Source organism: Apus apus, chromosome 1, assembly GCF_020740795.1.
Source record: "Apus apus isolate bApuApu2 chromosome 1, bApuApu2.pri.cur, whole genome shotgun sequence".
In the NCBI taxonomy this organism is placed as follows: Eukaryota; Metazoa; Chordata; class Aves; order Apodiformes; family Apodidae; genus Apus; species Apus apus.
In genome coordinates this window covers 140018810-140033329 of record NC_067282.1, presented here as the reverse complement: position 1 = coordinate 140033329, position 14520 = coordinate 140018810, and the positions used below count along the sequence as shown (strand labels likewise).

At 39.9% G+C, this 14520-nt stretch overlaps 1 protein-coding gene across 10 annotated transcripts in view; it reads left to right on the top strand.

Annotated features, from left to right (window-relative positions):
- Positions 1 to 14520, top strand: part of CALD1 (caldesmon 1) — a 252893-nt gene that overhangs the window by 214056 nt on the left and 24317 nt on the right. For 7 of the 10 annotated variants that reach the window (XR_007888905.1, XM_051613482.1, XM_051613490.1 and 4 more), the window contains 3 exons: positions 6350 to 6496; positions 8054 to 9050; positions 9690 to 9773. Coding sequence is in view for 9 of the 10 variants with exons in the window: in XM_051613482.1 (XP_051469442.1) it covers positions 6350 to 6496; positions 8054 to 9050; positions 9690 to 9773 (1228 nt within the window). In the remaining variant the exon portion in view is untranslated. The remainder of the gene's footprint in view (positions 1 to 6349; positions 6497 to 8053; positions 9051 to 9689; positions 9774 to 14520) is intronic. The other 3 variants (XM_051613539.1, XM_051613529.1, XM_051613518.1) reach the window with 2 other exon arrangements.

Here is a 14520-nt window from a genome sequence, read left to right as displayed (position 1 = left end):
TCCCTTTCCTGTGAAAAAAACTTAAATGTCAAAAACTTCGAGAGGAAAGAAAGCATAAAGAAGAATGTACACAAGCAGGACCTCTCTGAAGACCTTTTCTTTCCCATACTTAACTGTGTTGTTGTGCAAACAAAATAACGGTCTCACAGTCAGATCCTTAGTCAATGTAAATAATCCAAAGGTTTTGCTGAGCTGAAATAAAGAGTTGTTAAAATACACATTGTTTTATATTTTAGGTACTTTTAATTGAGCTTTAGCGTAGGAGAAAGGCTTCTAAAGGTATGGTAGGAAATTAAGGATGCCTAATGTGAAGGATAGAACATTCTTCTGCCAACCCATTGAGTAAGTGGTTAGCCAACAGAAAAATAATAATCCTTGAACTCTTTGGAGCTCTGAAAAATAAGAAAGGATATTAGAAATGCACGGTATGAAAAGTATGTAAATGAAAATATATTAAAACGTATGTCAGTCTCTTCATTTTCCCATGAGAACTATATAGATAGCTGTTTAATTTGCCTGCTGAGGAGTATAGGCTGTGTAGCTCTGGAGAATGTGTGGGTAAAAGAGTAAAAATATTTGTGTGATAGAAATAAATTATGAGCAGAGTGAGAAGGTATGTACCTTTTGTAAGTGGAAGATTGTAGAGTTAATCCAGCAGATGCCACCATATAATCTAGTCTAACTTTCCTGACCTATAAGATGATGGTATTTAACCAAGTTGTGTCTAAAATGAGCCCAACAATTGGTATTTTATTGTAGTATAACTTCCAAAAAGGCATCCATCTTAATGTGCAGATGCAAGACATGGATGTTCCATAAATTCTTGTCTATTTAATCACCATCACTGTTAAAAACATGTGCTTCATTTCCAGTTTTAATTAGTCTGGGTTTAATTTCCAGCCATTGGTTAATTTTATCCACTTGTTTCTTGTACATTCAATGTGAAAAAAATTATGCATGTCAAAAAGGAAAATATGTCCAAAATATGGGTGTTAATAACAGTATTCATTCACAACATTGGATTGAGAACTGTGGTGGCATGTCTGCATGTCTCCAGCATAATCCTCTGTTTTCACTCATTACATCTTTTTGAAATAAACATTTTGGACTGGAATTCTGCTCATTCCTTCATAAAAATGAATCTTCTTGGGCAGGTCTGAGCAGAATGCTGGCAGCTCTTGTCAAATTATGTAGGAATGATTAGAAAAAAATAGTTTTCCCCACAACTGTCCCCCACCATTTTCCACATTTTTAGATATGACTTGAATGAAATACAGCTGACATTCGCCATGCAAAGCCTGACAGAGTCATAATCCTCTGGAAGCACATGCATTTGTTATGTGAGGTGAAGTTTGATCAGTTGTTTATATCCAAATTTTGAATAATGCCTATCATAACACAAATTAAATTAACAATAAAAAAAATTAAAAACATATACAATCATAAATAAAAGAGGACTATCAACACTGACATAAAGAGCACTCCCCAGTGGGTATTTTAGCAGAGCCCATCCTCACCCCACCCATCCTTTCAGGAAGAGCCTGAGTAAATAAAAAGGCCAGCAGATGGAGCTTATATAGACTGAATCTGGCAGTGAAATTTGTCATAAAGAATGTTTTACTGATGTCCTGCATCTGCCATCAGTTGGGAGATATACAAGTCAACAGATGTCACTTCAGCTGCTGTGGTGTTAGGTAATTAAGGGTGAAGGTCTTAGAAGTAGGTTAGGTTGCAAGTGAAGATGCAGCAGTTTGATAACAGGATGACTGATCTAATTTTTTGGGGTGGACCACAGAGAACATAATTCTGCAATAGATTTAAAGGCTTTGAGATAACAAAGTGGTGTGGGAAAGGACTTGCTGAATAGGTATGGTTGCATCTAATTGAGATTCATGTTGAAAGGGCAGTGCTATGAATACAAGGTGTTTTTGCAGGCAGGAGAGAGGGAGACAGACTGACATTTGGAGAATCATAAAGGAAAGAAGAGGCAGTTCTGGGCTGCCTGTTTAGTCTTCAAGACTTATATTCTGTTTGTAAATTTTTCACATATTTCTGACACCCTTCAGGTGGAGTCAAAGCTCGCATCCACAACTCTTCTTTCTCCCTGCCTCCTCTAGAATGGAGTAGCATGATACAGCTTAAATTAGGCATTATTTTTTTCTGCCCCTATGGAAAACAAGAAAGAATTTAGATTAATCAAGTTTAGTTTACTACTCATTGAGGGCAGGTAGCACTACAAATTCTTCAGTTTCTCTTAAATCAGAATACACATTGTTTAGAACAGGGACCAGATCTTCCTTTATATTTATAAAGTGCCACTGCAGTACATCCCTGAGCTTGATCAGGAAATTTCAGTGCTGTCATAATCCTGACAGTAATAATAACATAGTAGTACTGGGCAAGAAACTAAAATCAAAGTGCTTCAGAGAGTCTGAACTGATCTGTGGTTTCAAGTGGAAACCAGTTGAAGCTGGATTGTATGAAATGGTTTCAGCCCCATAATCATCCTAGCTTTTACCAAGTTTCTTACTGGTTTATAAGTATTTAAATTCAGTGTTTGACGTAAAACAGAGACTGTGCCAAATGTCTCTGAAGAAGTTCTGAGGCAGGTGGCCTCATCGCCTGTATTCCCAATCCAGCAGAGTTATTTTCCACTGTAGGTTGTAGAGTCCCCCCATTCAGTCTAATGGCAATGTTTTAAACTTACTCCGATAATCAGGTGATTTGATGTTGACTTCAGCAGGATTGGGTTTTAAGTCCTGGAGATATAAATCTGTCCTACCCACTCAACAGTACAAAACATCTGTTGTTGTTTGTTATTCCTATGTAACATGGTGGGAAATGTCCTCTCAAATAGATGAGTTTTTCAGTCTCCTGTACATGAGTTGTGCTGCATGGGAAGTATGATAGACTTGGCATTCATGCTTTACTAGAACAACTTACCAATAATGCACACACTGCTTTTTCTTATGTCAGAAACACAGAGAAGTTTAATGGGAGAAGCAGTCAACATTCTGCTATTTTTTTTTTTTTTTTCTTTTAGTTGACATTTAGACCAAGAGTATGTTACCTTTGGTAACAAGGTGTAGGACAGTTTCCAAGTCATCATCTTTTCATCTGAATATTTAATAAGACGTGTCACGTATCAGAAGGCTTGGCATACCTCTTTGAGATCACGCTGTGCTGTGCTCTCATTGCCTGAGATAGCTGGAGCAGCTAACTGTAGAGAGAGATTTGCCTTCAAGGGCTTTGAACAGTTATGCGGAAGGCGACAAGTGGATATAAGGTTAGTTTAATTTAGTTATGTGGGGTATGTGCATGCTGGGCAGCAAAGCTGTTCACCAGGGGTGGAGAAACAACACAGGCCAGTGTGGATCATCAGATTTTCATCTGTCTGATACACAGAGCTGAAATCTTGGGAGTAATGCTTTTTATTATTTGTTTACTTTTGGTCTAAGTAATGTCAAAAGATGTAGGCAAATGGAAGATAAGCTCTGAAGAGCTCCCAGATTGCTTTTGCTTGTGATGGGTACCCAGGGAGAGCAGTAGCAGTGGGAGAGTGAAAGTCAGTCTTCCCAGTCGCAATGGAGGTTGCATGAGTTCATGTGTCTGCCTGTGGTTTACTTTCCATGTGAGATTTTGTTTTTACAACCTAGGCAGCAGAGGAGGAGGAAGAGGCTACTTGGATAACTAAGAAAAAGCGAGTGATGTGCCAGCCAAGTTAGGGCAAACAAAATCAGTACATGAAGACTGAAAGAATGGTGATATGAACGCTGTGTCAGACGGGTATCTTTTTCGTGGGCAGGAATACCATTTGTCTAATTTGCACCGTGTTTTCTATGACTGAATTTCTCATGGAAAATCAATGGCAGTTAAGGTGACTATGTGAATAATTTCATAAATGATCATGCTATTAGTTTGCTCACAGCATGGTTATCAGCCCATTAATTAACATAGTCAACCTGCATTTTCAGCCTACTCCACGTCAGTCTGTGGTGGCTACTCAGGTCCAGTCCAACAAAGCTTGTATTTCTGAGGGAAGCAAAACAGACTGTAGAAGTGCAATTTGGGAAGCAGTGCTTACATAATTGTAAATAAAATATGATACAGATCTATAAAATACTCCTATTAGTTGTTGATATGACTATTTCCAGATTATTGGGGGTTTCATGCATCTGTGCTGGAGAACATAATTGGATACTTAAGGTGATCCTAAGGGTTGGAGCCCATATCTGGTGTACTTTCTTGCTGTAGGAAAGCACCGTAATATGCAGTGAAGCAGTGGATTTACTTAAAAGAATATTGAGAAAGATTATCAGCTTTCTTAACAGATGATCTTTGTGGTAAGTGTCCAAGGACAGGAAACATATCTGTTTTCATTTGACTTTTTTAATGAGTACCATTTAGTGGGAGTTTTTCCCTAGTGTACTTTTCTCTTTCTTTTTTTAGTTTTCTGAGCAACCAGTGCTTTTAAAAAGTCATTTTAAAGAGGCTTTTAAAAGCAGTTGTTCTCCTCGTTGTGTAGGAGTGTCCTGTGTGGGTACGCTGAGTAGGATAAACTACTTCATTGTCCTGTGGTCACACTGAAAAGACAGGTCTTGGGCCATAGACACTGGGAATCAACTCAGTCATGGCCATTATCCAGCCACCACAAGCTAAGAGAAGCATACCTTCTACTGTGCCCTTATACTTGGAGCTCAGAGTAAAAAGATCATAGGCTTCTTGCAGCCAGAACATCTTACTAACAAGTGGACTTACTGTGGTCAGTTTGGTAGTGCAGTTTTGTTGCAGAGTCTCTTTCTTCTGCAAATTCAAGACCCTATTGGTTTATTATGGTGTTCATATGCTTTCTGTTCTAGATCTAAATGATAAGTTGATCCTTCTTTAAATTGCTTACAAATGACAGGGAGTGTTTTTCCTTGCCTTCCCTCCGTCACCTCTAGTGCTTTTAATTTGTCTCCGTCCTTTCTTGCTCTTCCCCCTACTGTGATCCTTCATGAGTTTTCACTCTCTTTGAGAGGAGCTTTTTCTACAAAGAAAGGGTTGCAAACTCTTGAAGTGAAGCATGAAAGTAGGAAATCAAATCCTTCAGTGCACAGAGGCCAAGACAGGTTGCGCAGGATGAGAACATTGTTCTAGGGCTAGCAAGTGGCTCAGCTGTGTTGCGTTTTTAACTTCCATTTTTAAAGGAAAATTGGGATAATTCAATCCCTGCTGAACCTATACTTTCACCTTTCTTTCAGAAAAGGAGAAAAGCAGTACCAGAACAAGGTGAAAGGAGAGGCCAGGACCCAAAGTGTCATACTCATGACTAAATAAAAATGTTTTAGTTGCTTTGAATGATAAAATATTCCTCGAAATGCAAGCTCTATATGAGTTTGTTTTAACTTTGTGCAGAGCTCTTTTTTCTCTATGTACATTGCTGTACAGCTAACTTAAATGTGTGACAATATAAGGAAGGGTGACTTCTCAACCATCGTGTATCAGATGATTGCTGAAAGCAAAGTAAATTAATGCCCTGACTGGGTCTGGCACGTGTTAGCTTCCTGTTTCACTTTCCCTGCACAAAAAGATAAGAGGAATGCAGGCCTTTCTCTTTATCTCACCCAATAATAATGCACCTCAGCAAAGATTTGAATGGGCCACAGGATTATTAGGATTGTGATGTCTTGCTTTCCTTTTCAAGTAGGATGAAACTAAATGTAATCATCTGTTGGGTTAGATGAACACAATGGGTTCTCAGCTGTAGGCTTTCATCACAACATTGATCTTGTATGATTTGGCCTGGCAGATCTCCAGGCTAACAAAAATTTTGTAGGTGTCAGATGTTTGGCATTCAGAACAGCACTGAGAACCATTGTCATACTTGGGTCTCCCTGCTTTCTAGTCTTTCAATTTTAAAATACTGTCCCAATTTTAAGCATGTTCTATTTAGAGGAGCCTAATGAAAAGCTGCTTGGCTAAGTCCAGTTTCAGTTATGTGAGCTTGAATGCTAGTCTGCTCAAAAGCTGTTGTGTACATTCTGGCAGGATCATGGTGCACTCTAGCAGGATGTTTGCTCAGCTCCAGAGTTGGGCTTTTATCATCTTTGTACTTTCTAGGAGCAAACTGTTAGTGTGGCGTGTCTGCTGCATTCACTATGACTATTTTGCCAAGTTCGTTTCTGAAAAAGATGACAAAAGTAAGCTTTGAAGCTCAACTGGACAGTTTATTTTCTAAACAGCATTTGGAGCAGTCACTGCAACCATGCTTATTGTGCTCTGATCAGCTGCTTTTTGTAAATTTTCAGTCACAGTGTCCTATATGCTATAGCCCTTTTGTTTCCCTATCCCTAATGCTCTGTTACAGGCTGTCCTACCAGAGAAATGATGATGATGAGGAAGAAGCCGCCAGAGAACGTCGCCGACGGGCTCGACAGGAGAGGCTCCGGCAAAAGGAAGAAGGAGATCTATCAGGAGAAGTAACAGAGAAATCAGAAGTTAATGCCCAAAACAGGTGAACATCTGATGTTTATATCAACAGGAATTTTTGTTCAGAGTAGAGAAGTTATCTTGAAGATATCTGTTTAGCTACTTAAAGTTGAAGTACTAGGTTTAGCCATCCTCTGAAGAGGACCTAACGCTGTGAGGAGTGCCAATGGCTGTGTCTACACAGTAAGGTGGGAGCATCACTGAAGCTGGGCTTGAGGTCATGCTCAGGACCTTCCAGGGTAGTCCTCAGGGCTGTCTGTGGGGTCACTCAGCTGGTACTCATGAAGCAAATTACCTCTGATGCATCTTGTTAGATTCCTTTAGGCACGTCTGCCTCTGGCTCACAGAACTTTACATCTTTTGTCCTGCATATAGGGGCCATGGTGTCTTGGGGCCAAGACACATGGGACTCGTGGGCACCCAGGCCTTAAGTTGCAGCTGAAGCATGTCTGCAAGGAGCTGTGTGTAAGCACTAAAGCTCAGCTCTGATGTCATCTGGGTCATACAGCTATAAACAGTAGAAAAGTTTAAGGAGTGAGGTACCACTTGTCACAAGCTGTGTGAACAGAGCTGGCCTTTCATTCTGTCCACGATTTATTCGTTTTCACATAGTCACAACTGAAATATCCATATTTCCAGTAGCCATAGCACAACTGTTAGAATCAAACAGAAATATACCTTATGATGTCAAGCTAATAGCTGCTGAACACAAGTAACATTCTGTTAAGGACAAATAGGCTGGCTACAAATAGGGAAGCAGCAACATTTTTGATAGGAGATTGTAATCTTCTCAATGGAAGGGGGGAAACTGGGAACAGGGAAGAAGCCTGCACATAGGAGAATTAAACAGCTGAATTTTTAAGGAGTCAAAAAACCTCCGGGGACTGAGGCCAAGATCCAGTCCTGATATCTTCAGGTGTTGAATTGCATGTCTGAAATTAAGTACTCTGTTCACTGCATTTTCTAGCAGGTTATTGTCCCTGTACAGACAATCACAACCTCACTGCACCCATAATTGCCAGGCTGTCCCATTATAGACTGTATCTATGGAGAATATTGCAGGAAAGGAGGTTGCTGGAGAAGTTTGCTGAAGTCAGAAAGTATCTTGCTTATTTAGCATCTTCAAAAAATCTGCCTAGTGGGAAGACTGCATATGCCTCGGGCCAAGCTGAAGAGGGTCTTAAGGCAAGCTAAGGTTTTCCAAGTATTCTGCTGCAGGTTGCAGAGGGAGAGGATGATTTTTTCAGGGCTGTTCATATTTCAGCTGCTCCAGGTGTCAGGGACTGTTCCAGTTCCTACTGCGGTCAGTAGGACTCCTGGGATCTTCAGTGGCTGTTGGAGATTGTCTGGAAGGGAACTTTTCCATCCTCTGACATTGTGAAACATAGCATTCCTATACATCTAGAAATGCCAAAATTTAATCTCTGGAACCATTTTGCTAAATTTTGAAGTATTCAACCTGTTGTGTTTTGAAACCATGGAATGATGTTACAGCAAGGTTGCTTTTTTTTTCTTGAAACAGCTAAGTGCATACATTGTTAGAAAGATTTTATTTTAATGCAAAATTATGACTTCTATATAGTGTGGCAGAAGAGGAAACCAAGCGCACTACAACCACAGGGGGAACAGATGATGAAGCTGCATTGTTGGAGAGACTGGCAAGACGGGAGGAGAGACGCCAAAAACGTCTACAGGAAGCCCTGGAACGTCAAAAGGAATTTGACCCCACGATCACAGATGGGAGCTTGTCACTGCCCAGCAGAAGAGAAGTAAACAATGTAGAAGTAAATGAGACCACAGGGAAAGAAGAAAAGGCTGAAACACGCCGAGGACGCTATGAGATTGAGGAAACGGAAATGGTTACCAAATCATACCAAAGGAACAACTGGAGGCAAGATGGGGAAGAAGAGGAAAAAAAGGAAGACAAGGAGGAGAAGCCAAAGGAAATCCCCATAGAGGAAAATCAGGTAGATGTGACAGCAGAAAAATCCACAGATGAAGCTGTAGAAACAAAAAATCTAGCTATAAATGCAGAGGAACACAAAGCAGAGAATGATACAAATGCTGTGCTGGAAGGGGAGCAGAGTGTAACTGATGCTGTAGATAAAGAGAAACTTAGGGAAGAGGAAAAGGCTGAGGAAGAAAGGAAGAAAGCAGAAGAAAGGGAGAAACTTGAGGCAGAAGAAAGGGAGAGGTTAAAAGCAGAGGAAGAAAAGAAAGCAGCTGAAGAAAAACAGAAAGCAGAGGAAGAAAAGAGGGCAGCTGAGGAAAGAGAGAGGGCTAAAGCAGAAGAAGAGAAGAGGGCAGCTGAGGAAAGAGAGAGGGCTAAGGCAGAGGAGGAAAAGAGGGCAGCTGAGGAAAGAGAGAGGGCTAAGGCAGAGGAGGAAAAGAGGGCAGCTGAGGAAAGAGAGAGGGCTAAGGCAGAGGAGGAAAAGAGGGCAGCTGAAGAAAAGGCTAAGCTAGAAGCAGAGAAATTGAAAGAAAAACGAAAGATGGAAGAAAAGAAAATAGAAGATATACAGGTAAAAGAGAAGAAAGTACAAGAGGAAAAACCTCAAGCAGCTTTTCTAAGAAAACAGGTACAGTAAACATTTTGCACCAAAATGCACCTGTGATTTCTGAGAAATGTAATGCAAGAAAATAAAAACAAAAGAGATTGAATTGGAATTTCCTCACAAATCTATTCCTGCATGAAAATGACTAATACTCATGCCTCTGTCTGGCTTTCTCTTTTAAAAAAAATCACACTTCTTACTTCTGCTTACCAATAATGTAGTGCACAACATGCCTGACCTCACTCCCTTGCATGTTCAAACCTCGGTGTTTTTTCACTGCCTTTTTTCTCAGCTGCTGTAAACTGGCCTAACACAGTAACACATGAGGTGGAGGCAGACACATCTTGGCACAAAATATTATGAGCACCTGGTAAACTGTGTGAGGAACGTGTGTGTTAAATGCAATCACAAAAGAGAGCTCTTTGCTGGGACATGTGAGCATGATGCCACGCAAGCAAGAAAAGCTGAGAAGGGGGAACATGGAAGCATTTGGAGGGGGTGGAGGGAGCACAACTGCACACAGAGTTGTGGGCACAGCAGCATATGGTGAAGATGTGACTGCACACAGGATTGGTACATGAACACAGTGTGGAGAAAATAAAAAGTGCAAACAGATGCAATGTTTTCATATTAAATAAATTTATTAAAAACCCAAAAACAAAGGGGGAAGAAAAAGAGGCTAAAGTGGAAGCTAAAAAGGAAAAGTTACCAGATGAGAAGCTCCAACCTACCTCCAAAAAAGATCAGGTAACTTGTAAACCATTGATCTAGATGTTGTAGGGGAACTTGAGATAAGGAAATAAATGAGAGACCTATAACTGAAAGTTGCTTGTTCAGCAAAGTACTTATGTGCTTCACTTCAACAAGATGGGTAATCCTGCGGAAATAAATAGGGATGAAGCTACTTATGTGCTTAAAATGAAGTAAATGCTTAAGTATTTTGCTCCTTTGGGGCTTTAGAACCAAGTCCTGTTTGTCTTAGAACAAGTATTTCAGGAAACGCAGTTCAGTCAATAATGCAAGGATGGTTTGCACCCTAGGGATACATTTTTCAGGACTGTATCAACTAATCATCCTTCCCTGGTTTCCTCCCACCTTACTGTGAACTTTTTCCCTATGACTGAGACCTACTCTTACAACAATAATAATAATAATCTAGGCCCTTTGACCACTTGACTGCCTTAACTAATGATTTCCCCCCAAACTACAGTGCCCCATGATACAAGATTCTTTTTTTGTTTTAAAGATAAAATCTACAAAATTTACTGCATTGCATTTCCACTGTAAACACAGGAGCTGGTGCCATGGTGTTTTACTGTATGGTAAGTAAATAAGATTTGGGGACCATTTTCTCTTCAGGTTACCGCTGGACACAGGGAGCTATGTCGAGCGTTGTGTAGCAACTGTGCTTTTGGTTCAATGCAGCAGGTATCAAAATACCCTCTGATTATAATCAGACATCCAGACTGGTCAGAGCCTTGGAGTTTGGACCCATTTGGGTTCAGCAGGGTCTGTGTTGCTTAAAGGGAACGACAGCACAGAGCTCTAGTAACAGGCAGCTTGCTGCCTTTCCAGCTGCTTGGGAACATTGAAGGTTGTAGGGAGTTGGGTCCAGGGTTTTTAGTTATTGGATTAATTAAAAACATGCTGTAGATGCTTAGCTCACCCTTAAAGAGTGATGAAGACAAATAATGTCTCAAGTTTTTATGTCCAGTTGCCTGCCTTGATAATCCAAGCTATCGTATTTTGAGTAAGGTACACATGAGATTGAAAAGGCAAATGAAGTTATGAAGTTGGTTAGAAGAAAGGTTCCTTATGAGCAGGGAGAGAGATTGGCAACACTGCAAGAAGTTACTCTAGAAAGAGGAAGAGTTAAATGAGACTTAATGGAGGTGCTTCAGAATAGTGCACTAGAAAAACAAAAAATCCCTCTAAACTAACCTGATGGTGAAAGCAGAGGAAAGAGTGGGGCAAAAAAAAAATAAAGGATGGATTATATGAAGAGTTCTTCACAAGACAGAATTAGCTTGTAATATTCTCTGTTCCACACAATCTTTGAATATTACAAATATATGTAAAAAGGAGGCTGTAACTGACCACAAATTTTGATTTGGGAGAGGATTTGAGATGCCATCATCCTGCATGTTTTTATGTAGAGCTCAGTTAACTCTCACTGGAGCTCTCATCATACTTTTAAACCACAGCCACAAGGTTGTAATATTCCAGGGAACTGGTAAAACTTTTAAAAGTGACTTGCAATTTTTAGTGCATCTGTTTTTGAATGATCAAGCTGAGACAATTTAAGAGAGTTCCCACTTAGAGTGTAATGCTGAATACCCATCCACCAAAAGGTAAATTTTTTGCATATATACCAAGCTGAGCATTCAAAATGTTTTGTTCAGTTTTGAAAACAACAGTTTTTGCTTATTGACTTGTGAAGAAAAATTTACAATCTTAGACTCCAAACCAAATGAAGAACAGGCTCCCATCTCCACTCCTCCCTCCTGCCTCAAGGACATAAAAATTCAGTGAGGCCTATTTCTGAAACATATTTGCAGTTAAGAGGAGGGCAGTTTATCATGAACAGGATTCTGAAAAAAATACAAGGTATCTACATAATCAGATTTTGCTTTTGCAGTTGTGCAACACAAGCACATGTACTTTCTTAATGTGACCAAAATCTGGCCTGTAAAGTTCAGTTTTTAGCAAGCAAAATCTGTCTTCATTTCTGAACTGCCCCACAGTTTTTGGTTCACAAAAGTGGCCTGGAAAGTTCATAAGAACAAGCTTTCTCATGATGTGAGATGCCTGGTATTTCCTGCTTCCAGTTGGGCTAGACATGCTGCAACAGTTGCTTTCTCATGGTGTTTGGATATGGTAGTTGGCTCTAAATGGAAGCTCTAGACCCAGATGCCCACAGCTTTTAAGTCCCCAAGTAAATGAGTCCAAATAAGGAATCAAATTTGCCAAATGGCCTCAACCTCAGTAACTGATTCTGTGTGGTCTGAAGGTGATCAAACTCTTGATTTAGAAGTCTCAACTCTCAAACATTAGTGTAACACTCTAACAGGAAAGAAGCAGTGTAGAAAAAGATTGAAATATAAATAAATGTGCTGGAAATTAGCTAAGCATGCTTTTGGTCTTGTTCCATCTTGACTTAATGGTCTAGATTGGAGAGAGCATGTAAACTGTTTTCACTTGCCTACTCCAGCTGAAGTAAGTGTAGTAGTCCTTTTTACTGAATTGGTCAGAAGCTGAATTAGCTTATAGTTTCGGGAAGCAATGAGACAAGGGAGAGTACTTTTTCTGTGGTGTGCCTTTGGAATGGGACATAATGGTTTCTACTTCTGTGCTAATCACTTTCTGTTTTGGCATTAAAATTAGTAGGAGAAGGCTTGGACCCAGAAGCTGTGAAATGTTTCCGTAATATCTTCTTTTATCATATTTTTGAATAAAGAGGCTGAGCTGCATTAATGGTTTTCTCAAATGCAGGCACATAACCATAAATCTTACTGGCTTCTGAAATGCTATTTCCTAGTACGTTAATTTTTAAACTATTTTGTTTTAATATTAGTTTTCTCAGTGATTTCAATTAAGATGTAACAGATATGACCCTCCCCAGTGGACTTCAATACATCAGGCAGCTGGTAGTATTGGCTTTTTAATGAGACTTAGAAAGGTCTTGATGAAAATCTCAGCAGAGGAAATCCTGTGCTCTCCAAATCCCAACACAGACATCTCGGCATGTGAAATTTTGCAGCAATCAACATCACTGATTTTACTGTCATCCTGACTGGGACTGAAGGGTTAGAAGATTGCTAACAGGCAGCAGAGATTTTTGCTGTGAACATGATCACCAGCTACAATCTTGCCCAGATCTGGAAGCACCCAAAAGATGTCTGATGGCATTCATTAGGCTCAATGAATAGCCCCAGTTGTCTCAGCCCAGCTCCTAGAAAACAGAAAACTATTCCTTGAGGCTGCTAGTAATAATGGCCTTGTTTGCTAGCAGCTACCACATCACGGCCAAAGAATGCACAGTCGTGGAAACTGAACTCCCCTCTTGTCTGTCAGGGCCTTTCTGCCAGGTCATGGCTAAAGCCTGTTGGCAGGAGAGGGTGAGGAAAGTCTGCACTGCTGCTGTCTGCTCTCAGGACAGAGCAAATGCCTCTCTGGGTTGTGTCCAACATCTCTAAACTGTGGCAAATTTACTCAAGTAGTTTAACCAACCCAGTACTCTGTTGTAGTGTGTGCCACCTTGGCATTGTTTATCATATTAGTTTCTGCAAGCAAACAGACTGGCCTTAGGTAAAGTCAGAGGCTGACTTTGGGACTTCACTCAGCAGCTTAATACACCTCAGGGAGGATCTTAACTTTGAAGACTCTGAACTCATCTTTTATTGGTAAAGATATTACATTTACAGAAGTTCTTCTTTGATGAGGAAGGATAGAAATTTGTGAGGTTGGGTGTGTGTGTTTCAAAGTAAAGCTTAGAACTCCATAAAAGCACTTGTGTCACAGACAGGACTGTTGTGGAGGTTATTTTTCTTCCTAGTTATCAAATGAGATGACAACAGGCTTCCATAGAACACTTTTTTTTTTTTTTTTTTTTTTTTTTCCCCTCTAAAGGTCTTCATATGAATTTTTCACAAAAGGTATTTATTTCTAGAATCTTCTTTCAGTGGGTAGAGCTCTGGAAAACAAAACAAACAAACAAACAAAACCCAGAAAAATGTTCTGGAGGCAAATGTTTCATTTGCTGCTGTTGAAAGTTTATTTAGACTTGCAGTCTAACTAACTGAGTGGGAATAATTTAACCTGCGGATAAAGAACTTAAATCAGTCCATGACTTAGCATCCTGGGATCAGGCCATTGTGGTATTGATATATACTTCAAGCTTGTAAGTCTGAAGGAACACTGGAGAGTGAAATCCATGCAGTAAATATACTTTACTATTACTGAGAATGCTAGGAAAAAGCTTTCTAAGGATAGAGGAAATAGTTGTTGTAGTGTATCTGGAGAGAACTTCTGCTTCTTCATAGGATGAAATATTCATGTCTGATAACACTGTGCACTACTAGCCCCTGGTAGGACTGTGCTTTTTGTCAGAGTAAGTTTTACTCCAACATAAAGATAATTTTGTGTTTTGACGATTATTCTTGCAGTACTGAAATGTTCATCTCTTATGACACTGAAAAAGCATGAACTTTGTTGAGCAAACTTAGCTTATGTGTTATTTTATTGCTCCAGAAACCAAAACCTTGTAGCAAGAATGTATCAACAAGCCTAATCCAAAAGAGTTTGCAATCCAGAATCTTGGTAGGAAGCAGGTGAATGACACTGCAGTGGGAGGGAAGAGGGTTGGGATGCCTCAGGGGGGTGCAGTTGCAGAATGAGGTAATGTGGTAGCATAGTCCCATGGCAATAACAAACTTTCACAGAAGACTGATAATTTTCTTCCAGTTGTTTTTGTCTTAAATTCAAATCAGCACAG